The sequence below is a fragment of the Physcomitrium patens genome, chromosome 25 (assembly GCF_059467195.1).
Source record: "Physcomitrium patens ecotype Gransden chromosome 25, ASM5946719v1, whole genome shotgun sequence".
NCBI classification, from domain to species: Eukaryota; Viridiplantae; Streptophyta; class Bryopsida; order Funariales; family Funariaceae; genus Physcomitrium; species Physcomitrium patens.
The window spans coordinates 4,069,183-4,095,364 of record NC_143434.1 but is presented as its reverse complement, the minus strand read 5'-3'; the positions used below and the strand labels follow the sequence as shown (position 1 = coordinate 4,095,364).

General features: G+C 33.7%; 3 protein-coding genes across 5 annotated transcripts; 2 read left to right on the top strand and 1 right to left on the bottom strand.

Annotated features, from left to right (window-relative positions):
• Positions 1 to 10,995: 10,995 nt before the first annotated feature.
• Positions 10,996 to 13,551, bottom strand: LOC112278494 (protein ELC-like). The gene is made up of 3 exons (XM_024512065.3): positions 13,028 to 13,551; positions 11,967 to 12,617; positions 10,996 to 11,802 (listed from the first exon to the last, which is right to left on the bottom strand). Exons 1-3 carry the CDS (start codon positions 13,196 to 13,198, stop codon positions 11,380 to 11,382), a joined length of 1,245 nt encoding a protein of 414 aa, XP_024367833.1. The 5' UTR covers positions 13,199 to 13,551; the 3' UTR covers positions 10,996 to 11,379.
• Positions 13,552 to 16,532: 2,981 nt separating this feature from the next.
• LOC112278495 (uncharacterized) lies at positions 16,533 to 19,019 on the top strand. The gene is made up of 3 exons (XM_024512066.3): positions 16,533 to 16,906; positions 17,948 to 18,207; positions 18,409 to 19,019. Exons 2-3 carry the CDS (start codon positions 18,105 to 18,107, stop codon positions 18,873 to 18,875), a joined length of 570 nt encoding a protein of 189 aa, XP_024367834.1. The 5' UTR covers positions 16,533 to 16,906; positions 17,948 to 18,104; the 3' UTR covers positions 18,876 to 19,019.
• A 1,110-nt stretch (positions 19,020 to 20,129) lies between these two features.
• On the top strand, positions 20,130 to 25,326 carry LOC112278493 (uncharacterized). 3 transcript variants are annotated; one of them, XM_024512062.3, is made up of 10 exons: positions 20,130 to 20,243; positions 20,777 to 20,993; positions 21,184 to 21,304; positions 21,489 to 21,617; positions 21,805 to 21,920; positions 22,281 to 22,467; positions 22,739 to 22,936; positions 23,251 to 23,478; positions 24,244 to 24,448; positions 24,787 to 25,326. In XM_024512062.3, the coding sequence occupies exons 2-10, from the start codon at positions 20,845 to 20,847 to the stop codon at positions 24,903 to 24,905; spliced, it is 1,452 nt and encodes a 483-aa protein (XP_024367830.1). In that variant the 5' UTR covers positions 20,130 to 20,243; positions 20,777 to 20,844; the 3' UTR covers positions 24,906 to 25,326. The 3 variants fall into 3 exon arrangements, with proteins under 3 accessions (XP_024367830.1, XP_090103979.1, XP_024367831.1); XM_090247853.1 differs by having other exon boundaries at positions 20,130 to 20,491; XM_024512063.3 differs by having other exon boundaries at positions 20,130 to 20,615.
• The last annotated feature ends 856 nt before the right edge of the window (positions 25,327 to 26,182 follow it).

Below are 26,182 nucleotides of genomic sequence, written 5' to 3'. Positions count from 1 at the left end.
GCCATTGCCTATTCCGCACCGACCATGGTCTTCAGTTTCTATGGACTTCATTACGGACCTACCGCCATCGAATTCATTTGACAGCATCTTTGTTGTGGTGGATCGATTTACAAAGATGGCGCATTTCGTGCCTTGCAAGAAAACATCGTCAAGTAAAGACACCGCAAGACTCTTTCTTGATAACATATATCGTTATCATGGCCTACCAAATGATATCGTGTCGGATCGAGGTACTCAGTTTGTATCCAAGTTTTGGAGGTCCCTCTTTGAGATATTGAAGGTGGATATTAAGCTCTCTTCGGCTTTTCATCCTCAAACTGACGGTCAAACGGAGCGGGTGAATCAAGTTTTGGAGCAATATTTACGATGCAGCATCAACTATCAACAAGATGATTGGACTGCATATCTACCGCTTGCTGAGTTCGCATACAACAACACTCTTCATGCGTCAACTCAACAAACACCATTCTTCTCCAACTACGGATACCACCCCAAGCTCGATTTATTGAGTTCTTCAGCAAATAACAACCCAGCAGCTGAAGGATTTGTGAAGCAACTATCCGAGCTTCAAGCGACGTTGAAGCTTCAATTGCAATCTGCCTTAGAGAGTTACAAGGCATCTGCAGATAAATATCGAAATGAGGCGCCTACTTTTAAAGTTGGAAGTAAAGTATGGCTTCTTCGACGGAATATCAAGACGAAGCGGCCATGTGACAAATTGGACTATCGGAGATTAGGGCCATTTGTTATCGAGAAGCAGATCAATCCGGTGGCATATCGTCTGGAGTTACCAGCTACTATGAAGGTACATCCAGTCTTTCACGTGTCTTTGTTGGAACCTTATCGAGAGTCAGCTTTTCCCCAAAGAGTACAAAGTCCGCCACCAAGTATCGAAATTGAAAACCATGAGGAATACGAGGTGGAAAAGGTACTAGATTCACGGCGTAATAGGAGAAAATTGGAGTATTTAGTGCATTGGAGTGGATACGACATCAATGAACGAACGTGGGAGCGTGCCGAAAATCTTGCCAATGCACCAAAAAAGGTACAAGAATTTCATCAACGATATCCTCATAAACCTAAGCCGATTCAACGATAGCTTCTTGCTGAAGCTTGCTCATCAAGTAGCATAAAAAGGGGGGAGGGCACCTCCAAAATCCATAGTTCGATAGTGTAGAACTTTGTTAGCAACTATAGTTTGCTCTCATCATTTTAGCCTTTGGACATGGATAGTCAAGATACTATACTTGTTATGTCATCTCAAGCGACTAGCTCACGAAGACGATCGCGAGATGAAGAACCGCCTGCACCACGACGATGTCGGAGGATACCGAGCAACAGATTGCTAGTAATTGTATTTGAGGTCGAGCTTGCCTACGACGGTCAGCCAGAAAGTGTGTTTGGAGGACAGTTTCACAATGAAGACACAGAAGTCCACGCTTGGTCAGAGGTTGAAGGTGTTGGTCACTACCGTTGGCTCCAAGGGCCGATGAATCATTTGCCTCGCGAACAACAATTGGAATTCATAGCGGATGTGATGCGACAGATTTTCATTTTCTTGCGTTGGTATTGACTGATAACAACATTGCTTCTCGGAGACCTCGAAGTTAGAAGAGGAGGTGATGTCATGGACATACATTGGAAGATTCTTCGAATATTCTTCTAGAATATTCTCTAAAGATTCTCTAAAGATTCCTTTAGAAGGTTCTAGAAGATTCTTAGAATATTCCCTAAAGATTCTCTTAGAAGGTTCTAGAATATTCTTAGAAGGTTCTAGAATATTCTGATAGATTCTAGGAAGTTGCTCGAGAAGTTTCCTAATTAGTAGAAGTTGTTGGAGAAGCGTCCTAGTTAGCGGAAGTAGCTCGAGAAGCTTCTTATTCAGTAGTATATATAGGAGTCGAGGCTGAAGAGTTCTTTAGTCTCGACAACACATCTCTTGGAGTTCTAGCTCACCTTTCTGGTGTTGTTCTTGTACTCATCTGATTAATCCAGTTCTTCTTGAACTTCTTGTCTAGTTTTCTTGTCTGTATTTTGTATCCGTGACACTTGCCTTGTCTTAATTATGATTTTACAAAGTAAGTAGAATTATTTTCAATTAAAAATAATAATAATATTTAATTTTCTACTAACTTCTATTTTTAATTTATGATTTCTAAAGAAATTTTTTATTATATTTATCAATAAAATTCTATTGGATTATTAATTTTTATATATTATTTTATTTAATAGCCATATTACAATATATTATTTATCTTTCTTCTAGACAAATAACTGAAGTGACTTATTTTAGATATGTGTAGTAATAATCTATTTTTATTTCATTAAATTTTGTAAGTTATTTACCTAGACATGTGCTTATTGTAATTTTGTTTCTTTGATTTTAAAAATGAAGAATTTGGATCAAATTATTTTGTATTGTAATTAAATTTGTATTTGGATTGAGCACCTATTCTAAGTTGGTGCAAAAATATGATGTCATATTTCAATCAAATCTTTTTTGTTATTCTAATTAATAATATAAGTTATCTAAGTAGTCTAAATTTTAATTTTTAGTTTCTTTGTAATGCAATATAATAGTATATTATGGTCTCTTACAACCTTAAATGAAATTATTTTTGCATAAATACATCTATATTCAAATTTTGACAAATCTTAGTTTTTTTAGCTTTTAAATTTTTTTATTAAGAGTAATTAATTAGGACTATATTTGGACTATTGTTTAGATAAAATATAAAAATGCTTAAGTATAATTTGAATAAGATTCAATAAAACAATTTAGAAATGAGAAGTAGACAAAATAAATCACATCAAATATTTACCACTCTTTTATATATTGTGCATATATATATATATATATATATATATATATATATATATATTTATCTTGCTTAATAAATGTGTAATCATTTGATATAAGCTTAGAATCCAAACTAATATCTTGGACATTTTAAAGTTACTTTTTAATACATAAGCAATTGCTTTGGACCTCTTATACTCAAGTTTTGATAATATATTCAATTGGAAGGACTCACTCTTATTTATATATCATTGGAAGTACAAATTGGATTTTAAATATCAACAATTTGTTGCATACTTGGATAGTCACAAAGTGTACTATGAATAAATTTGAAAAGAGTAAAGTTTTTGAATAATATGCAATTAAATAGATACATTACTTTGTAAATTTATTTATAGATAATTCAATCTAACTTTGTCTTCTTGAAAAAATAAAATAAAATAAAATAAAATAAAAATTGATGTTTCTATGACCAAAAAGATAATAATTGCACTACTCTTGCAATTATAACTAAGCTCGTCATAGGTCAGAATACTTAATTACATAAAAGTATTGCTATGATAAAAAATAACACTTTGAACACACTTTATCTTCTAATTTCAATAGTAAAATTGTAGAATAGACAATTTTTCATGATATCATAGTATTTCCAATATGAGATATTTTAATTTTTTTGATTGAAGAGAATATATTTTTTTGGTTGAGCATTGGTCTTAATTCCAACTATTCTAATTTCTACCTTAAACTTCTTGCAAAAGTTAAGTCATTCCCTCTTTATTGATTCTATGCCAATACAAGTGAAATTGCTCCTAGTTTCTTTAGAAGAAGTTTGTTTAACACAATTGCAAGCAAGACCATAATAAACTTAAAACATTGCAAACACAAGACATTAAAGAGATCAAAACCTTCATTTTCAATGACTTGTATAAATATTGACACAGATGCACAAAACTTTGGGGAAGATCATTAAAGTACTATACATCTTTTTTTGTTTTGTTCATCTTTTAATGCTTTATTATTACAAGAATAGAATAAAAGAAAAATTTAATTTATTTTTCTAATTACAATTTAAATCAGTAATTGCCTCCATAGAATTTGTACATTATAAAATTGGTTACAAGTAGTTACAAACAATGCAATGTACATGCAAAGTCAATTTGAGTCAAGATTTTAAGTATAAACTTGATATTATTTCTATAAAAATTGATTTTGAGGAATTTAAGTGCATATTGACTTTTTAAGAGCTTTGCAAAATCAGGATTTTTTTGGGTATTTTTTATGTTAAATAAAAAAAATACTTTATTTCAATAAATCATATAGATTTTGTAGTAATTCCACAAGTAAAATTTGGTGGATTTATGAACGTATTTATCTTAAATGTATATTATAAATTTAAGTTCAATTGGATGATTGGATTAAATGTAAGAAAAATACAAGTGAGCTAGGGTCTCAAAAATTAGCTTGGAGAAGGAGAGCAACCAACATCCAAGTAGATTAGGAGCAATTTCTTCTAATCTATAAGTTAGATCATCTTTAGACTTTGTGTGTTTACTTTCAATTAGTAAATTGAATTATACAAGAAGTTCGAATTAAGATGAATATTTGATGTAATAATTGTTGAGATTTGAAATTTGATATGGCATTTACTTAGAATTTGACTATGGTTTGTTAGAATTTGCTAGAAGTTTCTTAAAGATTTTAGGCTTTTTTTAAATTCTAATATTAAATTAGTATTAAATTATTATTTAATTATTATTTAATTAAAATTTAATTATGATGCTATTAGAATTTTATTGGAATTTAATTAAGATTTATATATGATTTTTTTATAATTTCTTAAGAATTTCTTTGAAAGTTTTTTAGAATTTCATGTAATTTCTTAAAGATTTCTCAAAGATTGATTTAAGATTTGTTGTGATTTCTTTAGGATTTCTGCAAGCAATCATTTATATCAGCAAAAACTTAAAAGAAATCAGTATACAAATGCATAGTACTTATTTGCTTATTGAATCTTTCAATGCAAGTATTGGATTGAGTAGGCTTTTACCAACACTAATGTCACTCTATATTCTTCAACAAGTTTTGACTTAATGATTAAAACGTGTACTCAACTTGTTATTAAAAAATTGAAAGTGTCCAGAATTGAGTTCACAAGTATTAGTAGATTTGCTAAAAGCATTGTTGATCAACTCAAACAAAGCATTTACTAGAAATAATAAGTTCAACATTCCACACAACCTTAATGCAAAGAAATTGTAGACATTTACATCAAAAGCATTATTATACTTTTTTAAAAAATCAAAAACCTCTACATCCTTGAAAAAAATTATATACATATTCAGTAGTGTATTTAGAATATAGGATTTAAGTTTTAGATTTAGATTTTATAAAAATGTAAAATATTCGTTATTTTATGTAAAAATATGCAAATTTTGATTGATTAAACTATTAAAAACTGTACATTTTAATCCATTAAAAAAATTAAAGTTGTCTTTTTTTTTTTACCTTGTTTCTTAAATAAAAAGCTCATTTGATTAATCTATATATTTATTTAGGAATTTTTTAAAATTATTATATTTTATTATTTTAGATTAGATTTTAGTATTAGGAATATTATTACTTACAAGACGATATGAGAAATTATAAATTTTTAATTTTTTTAATTAAATAAAAAAAATTCATTTAGATAGATTTTTAAATTAAATTTTTAATTTAAAAGATCATATAATAAAAGTTTTATTAAAATCTTCCACTTTGCTTTTAAAAGTCTTTGCATATAGATATAATATGATGTAAAAAGAGGCTATATAATGAACCATATCATTCTTTTAATTTTGACATTCTATTATTGTAAAATTAATTTAAATATATTAGTTTGCCTTTTAATTCTAAAAGTACGAAAAATTCATATATATATATATATATATATATATATATATATAATGATTACTTTTCAAATATTCGAAATTAAATTTTTATTTTTTGTAAAAACCATATTTTAAAATATAAGTAAGAATTGGATTTTATAGTTGAAGGTTTTTAAAATAATAAAAATATGTTTTTTGTTTCTAAATATTTGTAAAAATGTGGCCTCTGTATATATTGTAGAGTCATAGACACAATGGTTAGAAATAAAATTATTGTACTAAAAAGTAGAATCAAAACTTATTTACAAAATTAAATGAATAGTAGTAAAAACAAATAAACAAAATAGGTACAATATTGATAGGTAGGTCTATAACCAAGATCTAAATAAAAATAGCTATTTCTAATTAATTAATTAAAAATAATATAGTAAAAATAATTGACTAGTAAAAACATACATAAATTAATAGATTATTAAGACAATAATCTTTGGCATCAAATTATATATTATATTTAAGAAAAAAATTACTAAAGAAAATAAAAAAAATCTTTCATCTTTTATTAAATAAAATTTCTATTAATAGAAAATATCTATAAAAATATTTTAAAACCTTATCAAAGCTTGAAATAGTAAAAACATAAAAAATAAAATTTTAAGACTTTTTTGTATATAGCAAGAAATTGATAAAAAATTGGATTAATATTCGAATCCAAATTAGTAATATACAACATATTCTAAGAAATATTTTATAAATAAACAAAAACTTTAAATGTGTTATTAAATATTATGAGATTTATAATACTTTAATAAGCTAGTATTAATAAACTCACTTTTATTGTTAAAAAATATTTAATAAATGACATGAAATTGATTTAGGATTTTCTAATAATAATGAATATAATTAATAATATTAATAATTTAATAATTTCTGATATAGAAGAAAATAATTGTGCATCTAAAAAATCATTCAAAATAATATGAGATATAAAATGATACTAATATTTTTAATAAAATAGACCTATTAAAACCAATTTGAATGATTTTAATATTTTCAATTGAAAAAGTTATATAAGGAGTTTGAAATAATATTTGGTATTGTTTCTAAGAGGCTAAATATTTACAAATAGATAGTGTTGAGGTTAAAAGAAGTTAATGAAAAATCATATCATATTGATAGATGAAGCATATTTTACATCAGTTAAAATAGTTTAATAAATGGTAACTTTGCCAATAAAGAAAATGAATTAATTAGTCAGAAAAAACATATGTGATTATGAAAGACTCAAAAAAATGTAACAAAGTTAATAATTGTAGAAACAATAAATTAACAAAATCCTAAAAAATATAAAAATTTAGTTACAAATAAAATATTTTTAATAAAGTGGAGATTCAATTATAATTCAATTCCAAAAGCACAATTGTACAAGATAATTTCAAAGTTAGTAGAAAAGAGTTGCAATTAGAAAAAAAGTGTAAAATAAATTCATCACAACAAAGCCAAGAAAATAGTGCTAAAGTGCTAATATTAATCAAAGACAAAGTAAAGAATATGGTTGTTAAAAACATGAATCTAGACAAAATCTTTAAAAAATATATACTTGTGTATTCATAAAGAAGAAAAAAAAATTAAGAATGAAAAAATAGTTAGATAATAGAAAAGAACTAAAATATAATTTAGCAAATACAAAAAAATTAGAGAGTATTAAAACAAAATTGAATCATAAAGAAAGGTATTGGCAACAATGAGGATGGCTACAATCTTGTCTATGTATATGGTAGCTACATGGAAGGTCTTCCCAAGCTTCTTAGAGACCACAAGGCTTGTGGCTTAAGCATTAAGTTATAAGTTGCTTCTACTACAACTTCTCAAAAGTAAGAAACTAGTAAAATAAGTTTCAATAGCCATGTGGAAAATTTATAAAAATTCAAACAACTAACTTTTATCCAAAAAACTACCACTAAGCTTCTTAATATGGATATCACCTTTCCAACATGTTTCTATCGACTTCTACTTGCACCTCTTTACATCTATTTGCTTCTATTTACTCAAATAATATCAAATCTATTAAAATAGTTCAATTATATAATTATTTATTTAATCACCTAATATATATAAAATAGATATTATAATTTTTGATTGTTTGGACTAAATATATCAAATATGTGGTACAAATTACCTAAAAAAATAAGTCAAATCATAAATATATATATATATATATATATATATATATATATATAATTATTTAATAGATATAAAATTTTAAAATAGAATTTTAAAAAAATATTATTATGAAAATCCACTAATACATTTGTCTATATTATTAAATTAAAAAAATAATCTTTTTGACATCATATTAACTCAAATATAAATTTATATTTAGCCATCCTTTCAATTCTTGCACTCACTTCTTCACCTCTTTCAACTATCTTTTGTACCTTCTTCAAATATAAGACATGTAAAAAGAATTGAATAGCTATTTTAAAATTAAGTAAATAAATAAATAAAATTTGACCTCATCACCACCTCAAATGATAAAATAGCACCTTCTTCTTATTCTTCTTCTTTGTATGCTACTTCTCTTCTTTGTCACTATTGTCAATGTCAATAAATCTACAAATCCTAACCAATTCTATTGGGTCATCCTAATGGTCATCATATAGGTGGCTAGCACTTTGCTAAACAATATGCCACATTCTCCGACCTTAGGTATAACAACTCTAATAACTTTCACATTTTCTACCAACCTCATCTTATCTATTCTATTTCAATTCCAAAAAATTCTCTCAAGATTGCTGCAACAAGAATAGTACCTTCATTACCAACTCCATTAAACTAACTCTCTCTTCTATATCAAAATCAGCTCTTTTCTTGTTCTATTTTCAACCACGACATCTATTGCCCTCCTTCTCAATAATGCTTACATTACATAGTTCCAAACTCCAAATAATCTAATTTTGTGAATGTAATGCTAAAGGTCTAGATTTTTCTCTTGCATTCAATAACAATACTACCATGCATTCTCTTTTTAACTTTCTCGCTATTTTCTGGTTAAGGTTTTGTGAATCACTACAACACTCTAATTTTGCTTCACTTTGGATTAAAATAATGAGGCATGCAGCAAATCAAAAAGAATTTTTGTCTCTTCTTGTTTATCCTATGTATATGTCCTTTCCCTTAAGTTGTTTAATAGAAGATATATTTATTATTCTTATATTAATCAAGAGTCTTTAGTCTATTTATATTATTTTAGTAATCAAATACATTTCTATTCAAAAAATAATACCCTATTTTTTAGAAATATCTATAAATTAATAATTTAGATAATTAAAAGTTAGCAATCTAAAATCAATATATATATATATATACATATATATAGATATATATTAATAATTTTTTATTGGATTTGACAAAATAACAAAAAATAATAAAGAAAAAATAATTTTAAAATATTAAAATTAAATTTTTAGTACTTAGTAATAATATTGGAAGTAACTACTATATCTGATGTTTTTTATTTTACTTATTTTTTTTAAAGATAGTTGCAAAAGTCTCAATAATGATCAAAGAAATAATTTTTCTTGTTTTTCTTAATGGCTTGATAACCTTTCAACCACTTTATGTTAACTAATATTACAAATTTGTACCAACTGTTTTTTTTTTTTTTTTTTTTTTTTTGTTAATATTATTAACTTGTGAAACACGTTAAGATCTTGTTATTCTTTGTAAAACTTGTTTTTAAAAAAGAAGCAATGTTATAAATATCCATACTATCTAAATAAGTAAAATTTAAGAAAATTATACAAAAATACTTACAAATAAGTTAGTTAGATAATTCTATCTTATAAAGTATTGTAAATTTTTCTCAAATGCAAATTAGATTTAAAATGTACTTTGATGTTTTATAAGACTAAACAAATCCTTATTATAAAACTCTTTAAATGAAATATATTACTATAAAAGTATTCCACAACTTAGACAATTGTATGGTGTGTAAACATATAAGCAAAACTTAAGACATTTTTAATCATATCCATGCATATCTTCTTTACTATTATTGATAAATTTGTATAGTTTCATGCTTATAACAACAAATAAGTTACTTTTATATTCCATTAATACAAATACATGTCCAATACTAACAACTTGCAAATTATAAATAAATGTCTATTATTATAAATATATATATAAAACTAAAATCCTAATTATTTTATTATAAATATATAAATTTACTCAATATTAGCATAGTATTAGCTAAAATGTGGACAAGCTACATCCTTAACGATTTAAAAAAAAAAAAACAAAACAAAAACAAAACAAAAGAAAACAAAAAGTAAGTTACACACTATTTAAATTTAAAATCAAAACAAGTTAATAATGCATAAAAATAAACATTAAAATATTAAAATATTTACTCTGTAATTTAATTATAAATAATAATAATACTGTGAATATATATATATATATATATATATATATCATCCAAAAGTAAGACGAAATATTAAACTTTGTATGCAAGACTGCTATGAGATTTTTTTTCTATTAATTAATTGATGAGACAAAAAATGACCTCATCTATATATGTATGTATGTATTCCATGCAAATTGTAGTCCAAGTTTAAAACATAATGACACCTAGGCGACTGAAACAAAAAAAAATTGGTAAACTCTATAACATTTTTTAACAAGGCTTGCCAAGCCAACCAACAAAAAAAAAAAAAAAAAAAAAAAAAGATTAAAGAATCGTCAACTAAATTAATAGGATCATTTTTTAAGAAAAAATACTTCTCTGACAAGACTTGATTTCCAAGTTTCTTCCTGTAAGATTCTAAAAACAATTCTAATGTTTCTACTATCATAACATGCATACCGCAGGGATATGTTGCACAACGTTTTACAAACACTATACAATCATGTATTCACATGGACACAACTGCAATATAATTTGACTTTAACAACTGTCCAGCAGACACAGAAACCCTTCCCCACTTCGTTTCCTTACTGTCTATCCTCCAAGAATTTTTTATGCAACCATTTCACTGTTATTCTTCCATCAAAGACAAGGTATTGCATGCGCACACCTTGCAAAAACTCTCCTCGCACCAAGCTACCTCACCCTCAGTTGCCAACATACGGTTGCCACCTTCCCTATTCCTCACTTTTAGAACCATGGCCAAGATGATTGAGAGAGATTGGACGAGTGAATTTGTTTCCTTCTCTGGAAGGAAGCAAATGAATCCCAAGAGAAATTGAGAAGTGGCAAAAACCCTACTTCTCACAAGATAGATGAAATCAAGGCGAAAGATGTCAAAGGGAAAGAACAAGGAGGTATGGCCAAAACTGAATGAAAACAAACTCATGTGCGTATCTACGTATGATGGAATTGTAAAAGAATAATGTAAAGCGAAAGAGGCACGGTGTAATCTTAGACCTAGACTATAGAAGGCTAAGGTTGATCAAGTCTAGGGAGAGCTTATGACAGAATATGTGCAAACTCCGCAAGCAGTGACGCCTGGCACGCCTAATGCGGTATTGTATTACAATACTCAACAGGACGAATGAACGGCCAACACTTGCAAGTAGTTGGCAGAGTTCACTCACTACGATATTTACAAAGAGATTTCATTAGGGAAGGATTGTCATAAACAGAAACGCATCCTGACCTGACTTGAGAGTGCCAATAAGCAAATTAAATGGCCAAAACATCGAAGAATACTATGAGACATAAGAAGCCCGTGATGCCATGTTGTCGACCTGTGCGGACACTTGCATTTGCCTAATTTTCTGAGCGGTAGCACGATGAAAAAACTGCTCTCGAGCGAGAACTCTTACGTGCTTCAAGTAGGCTTCGACAGGAACTACCAAATCTTGAGCTCCTTTATCAATGGCATACAGCACATCTTCAATAGCCAGATCAGAAGATTGGGATTCGAGCAGCTGCTTAGACAGAGTGTCGGCTGGCTCAAAAACATCATCGATGTCAACATGGGCGATACCCTTGTCATTAGCCTTGAGCCAGTTCTCCAATATGCTTGTGTTAGTCAACGTAGCTTGTAGTTGATTTTCAAGAGCCGCTTTTTCTCCGTTCAACTCCCGAAGTCCATTCTTCAGCTGCTCCGACCTTTGACCCAACAGTTGCTGCAAGAGGGATGGTACGACAGATTAACAATTTCTCAACGAAAACCGAATCGTAGCAATACCTAGTGCTACACACCATCGTTACCACACCCAAACGCCTAAAGTTTATTTTACTACTACTTACTCTCCAGTGAGAGACAACCGGCAATGATATAATCACTCACCTGTGTTTTGAAGATTGATTCCATCTCGTTGTGCCGCTCCTGCATCAGTCTTTTGATATCACTTCTCACCTTCTCGGTCAAAGCATTAACAGCATTCCTTCTATACTGTTCTTGCGGGTCGTCGTTACGGATATGAGGAGGCGGAGGTGGCGAATGCTGATATGGAGGATATGGAAGTGAAAGTCTTGGGGACTGGGCAGGAGAAGGACCTGGAGATGAGGTGGGATTCAATTGCATAGTTGCACCACCTGTGTGAATTGGATTCATAAATGGTGGTGGTGGTGTTGGAGGGGGCGGGGGCCGAACGCTAACTGAAACAGACGGCCTTGAATATAAAGGAGGTTTTTGCCCAAATAGAAGAGACAGGCTTTGAACCAATTCAACTAAATTTGACCTAGGGTAAATCCATTGCTGAAGAGATATAGAGTTTACCATGCCTGATCCATCTACATTAGGGTGACGGGGCGTGATTATCATATCTCGAGTTGGATTAACAAACACTAAAGGAGCTTGGCGAGGGTATGTTTCAAGAAGCCACAAGGTGACAGGAATATTGTACTTAACATCCTGATAAAACATGGGAATAGTTCCCTCAGCTTGCAATAGGTTCAGAATCCGCCCATCATTGTGATTGAACACAGCAGTCTTGACCTGTAGCAGAATCAGTATGATGAAACATAAGTCCAGATCCCTGTAGTAATCTGAAAGGAATTGCCCTAACCTCGAAGCTGTAAGAGTGCAATGACCCGATAACTTGCAAATCATGCTTCGACGGAGTCCTCTAAGCTGAAAATGATAACCAAACACCGCCACAGCATACTCGTAGTACAGTAAACTAATTCATGCCAATAGATGACCCAATGATGCAGTTGCCTCTACGACAAGGACAAACTAATAAGCTACTTCAACAAGCTATTCTCATGCGCCAAATGAAATAGTAGCTCATACTACCAGCAAAATGTCTGATTTCACCAGCAATAAGAAACGAAGTGAATGTATGGCACAAAAGACTTGCCACTCCCGATAAAATCAAGAGCTCCATGTGGGATGCTTGATCTTACCTGCAAACCGGGAAACTCCTGAAGGACTTTCAAAAGATGCTCCCGGATTGTCCATTTGTCGTCCTCCACATATGCCAAGGCTTGCGGCCCCCTCTGCGACAACGCCTGATTCAGAAACTGAGTCACAGATTGCGAGTTCGGCGTACCCGGCCGTCCCACCATCTTATTCATAAATCCAACCTCGTGATCCCTCTATCTTGGCCGCAATCACGCCAGAACCCTGGACCAAACCACCACAAAGAGGCACCAGAATATCGACACGCGAGCATACCCAACACCTCCCAGTGCCGAATTCTACCCACCAACCTTCCCTACCGCTGCTCTCAACAAAAAAAAAAAAAAAAAAAAAAAAAAAAATCGCAGCGAACGCGACGACCAAGACGATAGCGCACTCGAAGAAGCAAGATGTAGCAGACAAAAGAGAAGCCGCAAAACACCAAGTGAAGTGTCGTGTAAAGGAGGCCGACGGCGTTGGACCCCTGGAGAGGCAAGAGCGTGGAACGGACCTACAATTGGAAGACACCAGAAGGTCCGTGAAGACACCAAACTGGGCAGGATGGGACAAAAAAAAGAGAGAGAGGGAGAGAGACAAATGAGCTCCAAACCCTAATTTCACACTCCCTCACTCACTCACTCACTCGTTGGTAAGTAACTCACTAACCACGACATATTATAATCAGTAAATAACACAGTAAATAACAATTATAATTATAATAAATAGAGGGTAACACAAAAAGTAAACATTGTGCAAAAATTTTGGGTAGACGATTTTAATTAGGTTTACATTTTCTTTTCCCTTCAAATATCATGAAAAATAATCATTTTAAGTTCTCTTTGACATACTCAAATCTCACACGCATATAAATCAAACCAAAGCAGAAACTTAGTTTATTTGTTTGTTTGTTTGTTTGTTTTTTAAATCTGTTTCATAAGCTAAACTATACATGAGATGAAGAATGGTATTGTGGAAGTCATCGATGACAATTACAAACAAAATAACCTAATTACACGCAGTATTAATAGTTCAAATAATGTGCTAATATCTAAAATGAAATTGTCTATGATAAAATGTGCAAGAAAAAATGTACTTGAAGATTGTTTTTGAAGTAAGAGTTGGTTTTGACATGCTACTGAACAGTAAATAAAAACAATAATAAGTAACGCTGGTCTGCAAAAATTAGCACACTAACACTGAGACGATTTAATTCAAATTTGCTGCATATTTTTTAAATGTGAAAAAGTAAACTGATATAGTTACTAAAAATCATCTTGTAAGAGCTCGTTTAAGAAGGGGAAAAAAAATCAAAAATACTAAAAGTGATAACAAATCCAAAAACAAAAATAAGACTGAGTGCAAAGAATCTCCTTGATACCATCCACAAGAAAATTGGAAGAGGTCAGGGATGAATTACAAGTATTACTTCCAATGAAACAACACATAAATTTTGGGAAATATAGAATCAGAATCAAAATTTTAAAAATATTGATATGGGTAAAGCCAAAATCATATCTCAATGTTTTTATTAATAAAAACTCTTTCAAGACACATTCGATATGTCAGCTAATTGATTGGATGCACCAACAATTTATGCTCATGTATTAGAATGAGGGGATTTAGACTTAAGGTTTTTGAGTGATATTCCACCCATGATAATATCTCAAAGTATCACGTGATAGTTCAAAATCACCCACCTCACAAGGTGGGTGATTTTGAAATCCATACATCAAAAGAGGGGCCGGTGAAATATCACAAACTTCCTTGCTTGCCTTAACTACCTTGACTTTTCCAAAGCACCAAAATATCAAGTGATACTTCAAAAACTTGAAGGGGGTTATAAAGTTTGAATGGTGATATTTGGAGAGGTGATATTTTAAGTGATTCGTGATACTTGGGTTCTGAAAAACCAAAAACAAGTGATATATAGTTGCTTAAAAACATTAAGTCTCAATCCTCGTAATAAAGGTATTTAGACCTAAGAGTTTTGGAAAACCAAATATTACAGATCACTCAAAATATCACCTCCCAAAATATCACCATTCAAACTTTATTATTTCGCCAGCCCTTATATTGATATTTGGATTTCAAAATCACCCACCATGTGAGGTGGGTGATTTGGTAAAGTATCAAGTGGTATTTTGAAATATGATCGGGTATTTTGAGATCTCATCATGGATGAAATATCACCCAAAAAACTTAAGTGTGAATCTCCTCGATACAAATACAAGGTCTTTTAGAATATTATCTTGAAAATGGAGCAAATGAAGAAAAAAAATCATTGCCAATCATCAAATAATAACTTTGTCCAAAGGCACAAACAATGGTTGTATTCAACACTCAATTATATGACAACTTCACTTCCACATAGAATTCTTGAGAATACCATGTAGATGCAATATTTCTCATTTATTGTGACAAATTTTATACCTTAAATTTAAAATGTTATCCAAAGCTTACTGAAAAATTTATCAAAAATAAAATGTTGTGATCTGTGAAAAGACCATAACTGTCTTTCATAAAGTAGCATTTTATTTGAAGAGCTGTGTATTTAATAAGTAAATTAAGGACGAGTGGAAGATTTTTTTTTTTTAATCATCAGATATTTTTTCTTGTATGTGTATACATGTTTATGTATAACACAAGTCTCTTTGAAAGCGTATAGTTTTAGCATTATACTATGTTGATCATAAAATTAATTTTAATAAATTAGTTTTATATAACATTGATTTTCACATTAAATTCTTACTTTGATTTGGATGGGTGAATAAGGTGCGCTCATTTGGTATTGAATCAAACAAACAAACAAAAACAAAATCACACTTAAAAGTATGCATTGCAGTACAATGATTAGTGTGGGAATAAGTTAATTATTTAAAAGGATGTAAATTTAGGGGAATGTTAAATAGACCCAAATCTTTGCTAAATTGACTCACCCATCCAAACCATGATGAAGAACAAAAACCTCTACATTCATTTTCCACTATTAGATCCAAGCCCAGTAAAAACCAAGCACATTCATCATGATTACCAAATTCTTAATCAAAGGTGGGTTCATTTAGTAAAAGTATGGGTCTTTTTAATATTCCCCTAAATTTAATATACATTTTATGTGTTAAGATAAGACAACTCTAAGAAATCTCGCCCACATACAAGAATTTAAAAAGTGAACAAAATGTATACATATTCACACGATGGTATGTGTGTCATGGTTGAAGAGTTACACAACAAAACGTATTCTAACCAAATCAAAAAGTGACATGACACATTTCATTCAAAACAAAATGAGTTTGGCTTGTTCATGATTTCAAAGCAGATCTTTGATATCACAAGCCCCTTTTTAACTCAAAACTAGCCACTTGGGAATAGGAGAGCAAAAGATCAGCCCAAAAAAGTAGTCCATTAAAGTAAAAGACAAGGGAAAGGCATTCCCCTATTTCTCGAAGCCGCGTGGTGCACACACATCTAAAGATTAGTTGCACGAAGCAAGTAAAACCCTAATCTGAATTCTGAAGAAGCAATTCTGCTCTCTCTGCTGTTTGATTCTTATGGGACTTTTCAGAGGCTTCCTTCTCGATTCTTCTCCGCTCTGGACGTTACGATAATGCTCATCAGGAATCATCTCTCCTTCAAATTTCTTATCTACTCGAACGTTGCCCTGTCGATCTCGTCACCGGGGTTTCAAATTTTTGAATGAGTAGGGTGGCGTTTGATTTCGAACTTTGATTGTTACTGCTTTAGTGTCCGTGCGCTGGAACTGGTTGCAGTGAGGGTGGATTTGACGCATCGAGCATTAGCTTGTGTGAATTAGCTGATCGAGAGGAAATAGGCCCTTTTGACAGGAATTGGACAATTGTAGCTGCTCGACCAAAGATTACACCTCGGTACGTCCTCTGCTAACCACGCCACTCGATTTCCGTGGATCGGATTGAAACTCCTCCTTAGTTGCCAGCGAGGGAGTCAATCGGAGGCATTTCTGTTGTTTTTTGCATTTCTTGGTCACTACTTGGATTATGCTACATGATATTCAAGACACAACGATTTCGACGAAGTTTCCTTAATCGGAGATAGTATTCTCGGTGGATCTGGATTGTTCATCGCTCGAGAGTACTTCAAGTTCTTGTCACAAGATGTGAGCTGTGCTTCATGTTACGGATTTCATGTGGTTTTTCGAATAGGATTTATTCTCAGTCATGTGAAGGTTATATGTTATATTTCTTGCATGCCACAGAACAATAGTTGATTGCGTTCAATAGGACTCGTTAAGGGTTTGAGTTTTCAAGGTGGTCTGGAGATCGGCATTGCACTCTTCCTGGGCTGCGAAGAGCCGTTAACTCTTTCTGTATTTATCTAAGGAAGGAACATGGGGGAAGAGGTTTTGTTCACTTCGTTGACGAACTCTTTCTAAATGTGCAGCTGGTTCTAGTCATAATCTAGATTATGGAAAACAAAATGTTCTGTTTTAGTCCTTTTGAAGTATCATGATAATTAGTATTCGTGGCTGTTTGCTTTCCTTTTCCTAAACACTTGCTAGGACGTGACTCTCTTGAGTACAAGTTATCCGAGTGTGTTGTGGTGAAGATGTCCACATCTGCTTTTTAGGATTGAAGAGATTTTTAAGCTCATAACTGCTACGCTGTCTCTTCGTATTTGTGCTTGTGTCGTTGGTTCGCATTTCGGGCTTGCTGGTTACTAGAATCTTCAGATTGTTTGGACCCGAGCAATCTCTGTCACTAATTTTTTCAGTGAGGGAAAAAAAAAATGTGTAAAGCATTTGATTGTTTCTAAAGTTTTCTATTTCAAGTCCTGTCCGTGGTCTTGTTCAAGATTTTCATTGTTGTTTAGTATCATTTTCTGTTGCTTCTGAACAGTCAGAATGCGGTTCTCCTATAGACTGTCCTCACATTTGACCTTCCTGGATCCAGATATGCTCAGTTTTCACTTGCAGCGCTGGTGATGGTGGTCGTCTTTAGTGTCTTTAGCATTTTGGTAGAGCAATAGCAGTGTTGCAGGCGGATGTTTGGCAGCGAGCGCCAGAAGAGAATATCACACTGAGCTTGATCACACTTGAAATTTTTGAGGATGTTTGGAGTCTTATTTCCTAATCGAAGTTTCCCATTGGGAATCACCACTTTCAACCAAGTCGATGATCACCGATGGATTCTGGATATGAATTATTTTGTTGGTAAGTTTTCTTTCTGGGTTTGGTTCTTATGAAGTATTTTCATGCGGGTTTGGGAACCGTGAAATCCTGGTTTTGAATGGTGGTTGTATACGATGGAATAGTACGAGAACTATATTCGACATTGTGCGTATGTTTCAACGCTGCGATGAGCATCGCATCTCTTTTAATGTCACTGACAATGACTCATTTACATATTTACAGGAGAAGCTTACGATCAAGTAAAGGAGATGTGTATCTTCTTGCTAAATGAGCTGGCACTGCCAGCTGGTAAAGCATTGGCCGTGTATGTGCAAACACCGGGTTCACAATTTGAATATCGTGGTGCCGTTCATAGCGCATGTCCTTCAGCTGTGTTTCCTCTACTTTGGCCCAGTGCAACTTCTGGCCAAATGCTACTGACGGGACCTGGTGCACCTTGTGCCTCTGCACAAATTGGTATCTCAGTCGAAGATCTCGCTACCCTTCCTTCTCTCAATGTAGGCCAGCAGAAGCGGGTGGAGGAGCTTGCGTTGAAAGTCGGCGAGAATTTATTCAACTTCATGCAGTCCTTCTGTTCAATAGAAGGTGACAAACTTCTCATTCCCATGGACATATTGAATCAATGGTTCAAGAAGTTTCAGGAGAAGGCAAGAAGAGATCCTGACTACTTGAATCGTTTCACTTTGTAATATAGTTCTGTGACTCCGGTATCAAACATATCGATTATTTCTCATCACAACTAATTTCCTCTTTTCCGGGTCTCTCTTTTATTTTTATTTTTATTTTTTCATTGTGGATAATATTTGTGCACATTGAAGACTTCAGTTTTATCAGATTTTTGCGGACATATCCACGAAAAGTTCACCAGACGTTTCCACAGTGTTCAGTGGACCGTTGGGAACTTTGTGACATCCACCCTCAAAGGTTTTTTCACTTGCTATTTCTATTTTGGTCGTAAACGTGGTTTTAATATAGTGCAGTGTCAATTCCTACAGCAGTACAATTAGCATTGATTTTATTCTATCCCAGGTATTCATCGTCCATCGGAACGTTGTCCTCAAAAAATGAGATTATGCATGAGATGGACTGTTTTTAACTCAATGCCCATTTTACCATCAGAACATGTACGTAACCTTATCTTGAACCCCATCTTCTTTCTCGGTAAATGTCACTCAATTTAATGCTGGAACCAATTCTGACTGTCTGTGTCATGGTTTTACACAACCATTCAGCAAGCTCAATGGACATACTGTTGGGACATCAAAAATGGACATAAATTTGGTGTGTTGGTTCAATGTTCTAATTCTCTAGGAGTCTTGAGAGTGATTAGAAAAATGCCAAATAACGATTGTCTGCGCAGTTTCATTCTGGTTCCCCTTGAATTGTGTATATTATTATACATTAGTAACTTGCACGAACATATTACTTTTGAAGCAACGGAACTGCCCCCGTTAGGAGTATATATAACATCTTACGAATCACACCATTCAACAATTGTTTTTGGATGTATTAACTCAAGAAGTAAAATATAAAACAAGAATCAATGTTTCCAATTATAATTGGTAGCAAAATTATACAAAATAATGTATCCTATCAAGATCCTAAAATCCTTTTATACAGGCAATTCAGCATTCTCGAATTCATCTTCTCTAAGTTAAAGCGATTTACGGACAATATCGATTGTCTTGGTCCCATGTGTCTTCAAACACACCATCACGAAACATTTAGTTCCATATGGCAAGCATGTGGAAGGAAATTTCATTCCACATTCCGTTCCAAATCACTTCAAACAATAGGATAGTATTTACGAGAATTATTTTCTTCGTCGCGGTGCCGACGTACATGGTCGCCAACGCGGCTATACCACCCTTCCACGGAAGCCCTAATTTGGCTTGAAGGCTTTTTATTATTGCCGGGGCAGATCTAGTGCCACATTCTGACGTGATCGGTGTGTCCGAGAGCTTCGTTTCAATCGGAAGCGGCAACGATCTCGTCGCACATGCTCCCCGAGATTTGAATTCGTCGCTTGAGCAAGCTCAGAGAATGATTTATCTCTTGTAAGAACACGGAATTATCTATTCAGTAGTGCTGTTGTTTTCGTGTGTACACTAGAGGACCCTGATTCAGTACGACGGGGCGAAAATGGAATCGTAGTTTTGATGTTCACCTTGGTGCAGACGAATTCGGGAATTGAAGTATTCTTGAATCCTATCAGATTGTGGAGCATGGAAAACCAAAAAAGCTAGTGTGTTGTTGTTTTCGTTGAGGCCAAGCATAGTTTTGAACCACTGTACGTGTTGCACAAGTGAGATTCCGTCTTTCACGGTAGCAAGTTGATGACACTGAACCGGAGTGTTTTATTTGATATCGTCGGTGGTTGGCGTATGGCTGTGGTTGTTGTTACTGACGCGATCGATTGTCTGCCGACGGTAATGCTCTTGCTGATTCGGCGGTCTGCACCGAGAAGGGTTTCTTTGAGTCTTTGACGAAGCGTTCTGAGTTCTTTTAGGGTTGCTGCGTATCAGAATTTTGGTGAGAATTGGTTACGTGCGCCCTTCCGAGAGTTTGGACTTATCGTGTGATACTACAGGTTCACCTCTTGAATTGAATTTATGCTACGAACGAGGAAATTTTAAAACCTAGAAGTGCATGTGAGCCATGAGCATCGAACCTTTTCGAAGGCTAGTAAAGTTAGTGGCAAGGGCATTCTACGATGAAGAGATTCCTGCGAAAGGCCCCAATCGAAGCAAGTCTGATAAGTCTGATAACAAGGGCATTGCTGTTGTCGTTCTCGACGCCCTCACCAGGTTATGCACTGAACTGCACTATACACAATTATTGTTCAAGTTCAGTGCGTAGATTCTATCGGCAGTGCTGTGAATAAACTCCTTCTTCGTCCAGCATTTTAAGCCCTATCTTTTTAGAACAGGCTGAGCGTTGTTGCAAACCCGTTTGTGAGTTTCTTAAGCATTATTTACAGTGGCCCGTTATTAGCAGGCGGCAATGGGTGAAGGAAGAAGACTTGGCGAAGAAATTACGGCTTCACCCAAAGCAGCTCAGGCGCACACTCCGAGTGCTAGAAGAAGAGATGCTTATTATTAGGGAGCATCGTAAAGAGGTCGTACTCAATTTTGTTTAAAAATCTATAAGCACTTTAGGTGCTATTTTGAATGTAGAGTTTCACAACTCGAACAAAAGAGTTTTGATATTTTGAATTGCAAAGATTATCTTCCCGCTTGATCTTTTAAAGCGTTCGTGACCTGAATGCCGTTTTGACCGACGTGCTTGAATTTCATCTTCAGACAGTGAAGGGTGCTAAGGTGTACAATGCAGCTGTTGCGGCTGTAAGTGATGGAACAACTGGGGAGAAAGAGGGCGAAGAGAAATTAAAATTGCATACACACTCGTATTGCTGCTTGGATTATGCACAGGTTTGTTTTGTCCCTTCCCTGCACACTCGTTGGCGGGTTTACATCTTCGTCATCCGATTAGAAGAATTATCAGTTAAAAAATTCACAGAAAGGTCCACTCTCTTTGTTTATTTTTCCCTTTTGTTCTCCAAGGGTATGAATCACTCAAGGATCAAAAGCTAAATATGAGCTAGTTGATATTGAACAGGTCTATGACATTGTTCGATATCGAATACACCGAGCAAGGAAGAAAATAAAGGATGAGCTGGAGGATCGTAATGCCATTCAGGAATACGTCTGCCCGAATGCTGGTTGTGGACGCAGGTTTAGTCAAATAAACTTATTTTAAAGTGTGTACCTATCTTTTCGTATTGCATTCTGCAGTGCACGTAATTAGATGTAACGTTGATAAAACTGTGGACCACTTCTGAGCTGTAAATCTCAGTAAGATACTTGTCATACTCTCTTTCCATTCTCTAAAATTGCGAGAACAGATCAAATCTCTCATGTCCCTCCTTGTTTTAGGCTCCAATTTTCATCAATTAGTTCATTTCCACTTGCGCTTACTACTGTCGCTATTATTTGGTGATTTCAAAGTTATTTTTTCTGGGTCGAAGGGCTATATGTCGTCTGCTCTCATTTTTAAAAGTAAGTTTATTCTGTGAATGTGCGGGGACATTTCAGGTACTCGGCACTCGATGCTACTCGTCTTATCAACCAGTTGACAGAGCTCTTCCATTGCGAAAATTGCGATGCAGAGCTTGTTGAGGAGGCTGACAAGTTTGCTGTACCCGCTCCTGAAGGTGATGGTGAGGACAATGCCCGTAGGCGTCGACGAGAGAAACTCAGAGAGCTCTTGGAAAAGTTGGATGTGAGGATTTACACCCGTTTTTCCCTTCGTATTTCCTTTGCGACTGTTGCTTGCCAATGGATTTGCACTTACTGTATCAGTTGCGTGTGAAACGGTAGTACTTAATGAGCTGACCGCTGTTGGTATTTCATGATTGATGTCAGCCATTTATCAGTTTGGTGACTGAACGTATTTTATACAGATGGACGATCCGTGATAATATATCTATGTATCTTCATTAAGTTCTCAGTTTGTTGAAGCTTGAAATGCTTTCGTTTGTTGAGTGAAACAGAAACAATTGCAGCCTTTGCATATACAGCTAGAGCGCGTGAAGGCCTTAGTTCCACCAGATTTTGGAACACTTGTGCAATGGGAGAAGAGAGCCATTAGTTCAGTACGTGCTGGTGGTGAATCTAATGAAGACGCTGCCAAGGCTGCGCATGGTCAAGGCTCGACTGGACCTCCTATGCCCTACATGGGAGAAACCAAGGTATTTTTCGAATCGAGGGAGTTTGTTCATTTTTGTACAAATGCTTGAATTCACGAAAGAAAGTGATGTGTGTTGGTGGTGCCTTTAAAATGAAAGCCGTTTGCTCTTTTGGGTTTTATGTGTTACTTGTGGTTGCGTGTCTGCCAACTCAAAAAGAACCTTTAATTTATAACCATGTCTTGAAAAAGAAAACCTTCAATTGAAGTTTCTTCTAGCTGCTCTTGTTTGATCTGCGATGTTCAATTCTAGCACCCCGTATAGCTATGTTGTAATTGGCATACTCTGGTTGCTAACTTGAATGACGCGTACTGCAGGTGGATGTTGTTATGGCTGGCGCCGCTAAGAATGAAGGGAAGGATGAAACTGCCGCAGGCCCAACAAAGGTACTTCCACCATGGATGATACGAGAGGGCATGAATTTAAATGCTAAACAAAGGGGAGAAGCCCTGGAGGGAGAGTGGAATGAAGATAATGGCGGCACTTCAAATGCAGATATCAAGCCTGCAGAAGAGGATAAGGAGGCCATGCAGAAAAAACTCCAGGTATATTTCTTGACTTAATCCTATGCTCTACAGTACATTTTGATCTTTCTAAGCCTCTAAGGACAAGAAATTTAATATAACACGAAGATTGTCATCGTGTTCGAAAGCCACATTGTATTTTTAGGATTCTGAAGTAGTATTATGAACCCGTAAACACCATGCATGTCTTTTGAAATTACGAAATTGATGAATAGTGCATATTATTAGGAAAAGGCTAAGTTGAAAGCTCTCTGTAGCCCGAAAGTTAGTTGTTTTAAAGATAACAATCATACGTTCAATTGCAAGCATCCATATGTTAAATCAATTAAACGAACATAGCTTCAAGTAACCCTTTAGAATCACGATTTCTTAATTTAATTTGGAAATTTTATTGTGATGGTTCGAATTGGTTTGTGTAAAAAATATTCAAACATGAAATAATCCTACATACATTGTCAAACTGAAGAGGTAAATACATCATTTTGTATAAAATCTATACATTTGTCTACTCTCTTGTTTAAACTTGGAACTTATTTTCCCCACAGCTTTGAGTTTTGAGGTTAGCCATGGTTATTAGAAGATTTGGTAATTCACAAGGAGTTTCTTTTTACATAAAAAAACTGAATAATTAATCAATCGATTAAATTTTATACCTAGGAAGGGAATTTCGTCAAAAGTATTCAGGCCTCGTCTGGGTCGTCATAACGTTCAGAAATAATATGATGAATTACTGCTTCCTTTGTTTTACTACCTTGACGTACATCATTGTTCTTTGTTCTGAAACAGGAGGAATATGTGAGAGCATACTATGCAGCCATCCTAGCGTCTCAACAGAACGCTTCTCAACCTCCTAAATCAGAAAATAATGAGATGAGTTATGTGGAAAAAGATGTAAGCACTGAAGCAGCTGCAGAAGTCAGCGCAGGAGTGGTCGTCAAGGACGAGGGTGAGGACGACGATGATGTGGAATGGGAGGATGCCCCTGCTGCAGGTACCCATATATGTATCTGTAGTACCTTTGGTGTTGGTTTTTACTAGCCTGAAATGTTCTGGTGCTCGTCTTTACCATACGTATGCAGAAGAAAGGATGAAATGGCTGTTGCAATGATATTAAGATGCCCTGGTCTAAGCGTCTATTAGTTAGAAAGGTTGTCAGTTCTTTGGGATATCCATATATTCAAACGCTTGAAATGCATAGAAAGGTAAATAACGAATTCGTCTGAAAAATGATCATAATCATGCTGGAGTGCCTCTCACGTAGATGATACGAATTTAATCTAACTTGAGTATACTCGATCTAATCTTGTCTTTGAATGTACAATATATCAGAGGTGCCAATTGCTGGTTCAGGGCATGACGAGAACCTTGAAGATACAGAAGGTGCGCCAGTAGAAGGTCAAGGAGACTACGCTGGCGAGGCCGATGAGGATGATATAGAATGGGAATAGAGATGAGAGGCATTTAATTTTGTTAATATAAATCGAAAAATACCCTTTTTCTAGCTTATGTCTTAGCTGGAGTCCAAAAATTCTTTTAGGTCATGAAGACGAGGCATGGCCGGTGTTCCCTAACACAGGTTCACCCCTCACATTGCGACAAGATGTTCATGGCAGAGTTGATCTTTGTGTTGGTATTTTCTCATTAGGAGTGAAGCTTCATCTGGTAGGACATCAGGAACAAGTAAGAAAAATATCTTTAGCTGTGACTCCTATGGCAAGATATTGTGAGAAGTTAGTTACTCTGAGTTGATATTCAAGCCAAAAAAGTGAGGAAGAAAAGATAGTTCTTCCAAATTGCAAGTAAAATCGAAATTGTGAGCCATAAGAAGTTGATTGTATATTAATCTTCGAGTTGTGCAGTTTTCTTTTATTCCCATTGACCTTATTGAGTTGGAATTATAATGAACTTACAGGTATATGCATTTCAATATGCAAAATTAAATAGGAAGGTTTAAACTAAGGACAAAATCTTGTTGATATGATTCATGGTGATATTTAAATACAATTAGTACATATGTAAATACTTTGTTCAATTTCTTATCTTTATTTACTTGGTTAAGTTAATCATTTTTGTTTTTAATTTTGTTGTGCATACAAAATTTAATTACTTTGTTTGTTTTAAAGTCATAGAATGAATAATATTTTATGTTATAGTTGTTATTTATGTATTTGGATATATATATATATATATATATATATATAAGTAAAGAGATGTTAATGCTACATTGTAGAATAGGTAAATAAACTTTGTGGTAAGTTACTCGTTGGTTATTGACAACCTTGAGAATTAGATTGATAGTTAGGCAGTTTAGTTGGTAATAGTAGGTTGTTAGTGGAATAAATGGTTAAGAATTCAAAGGGTCATAACCTTTAGAATCCGCTGGCTGACGGATCATCTTTTTGGTAGGATAAATAGGTTGAAGAAAGTAAGTCGAGAGCCAGACTATGAGAGTCGTAAGCCGGGGTAAGCTTGGTGCTACCTCTTTGTTTTCTTTATTATTTGCTTATGAAGAATTGTGATTGAGAGAAGTATTGTTGAATTGATAATCGTAGAATGGATTATGAGTTGAATTGAGACGGAAGTAGTAAGCCCCGGTGCTTTGTAGTTTGATACTTGATTTCAAATAGCCAGAATAGAGTCAATTGTCACACTAACAGACCCAAATCATATAACAAGTCTTTCTTGTATTCGAACCCACGTCTATTAGTTCAATTGCTTTGGTATA

Excerpts from the sequence above, each read along its gene's own strand:
- LOC112278495 (XM_024512066.3), top strand. The coding sequence starts at position 18,105 with ATGTTTGGAGTCTTATTTCCTAATCGAAGTTTCCCATTGGGAATCACC. Across the intron at positions 18,208-18,408 it reads GGATATGAATTATTTTGTTG|GAGAAGCTTACGATCAAGTA; the intron begins GTAAGTTTTCTT and ends ACATATTTACAG.
- LOC112278493 (XM_024512062.3), top strand. The coding sequence starts at position 20,845 with ATGAGCATCGAACCTTTTCGAAGGCTAGTAAAGTTAGTGGCAAGGGCA. Across the intron at positions 20,994-21,183 it reads GTTCTCGACGCCCTCACCAG|GCGGCAATGGGTGAAGGAAG; the intron begins GTTATGCACTGA and ends CGTTATTAGCAG. Across the intron at positions 22,468-22,738 it reads AGCTCTTGGAAAAGTTGGAT|AAACAATTGCAGCCTTTGCA; the intron begins GTGAGGATTTAC and ends TGAGTGAAACAG.
- LOC112278494 (XM_024512065.3), bottom strand. The coding sequence starts at position 13,198 with ATGAATAAGATGGTGGGACGGCCGGGTACGCCGAACTCGCAATCTGTG. Across the intron at positions 12,618-13,027 it reads AGGAGTTTCCCGGTTTGCAG|GTCAAGACTGCTGTGTTCAA; the intron begins GTAAGATCAAGC and ends ATTCTGCTACAG. Across the intron at positions 11,803-11,966 it reads AATCAATCTTCAAAACACAG|CAACTGTTGGGTCAAAGGTC; the intron begins GTGAGTGATTAT and ends TCCCTCTTGCAG.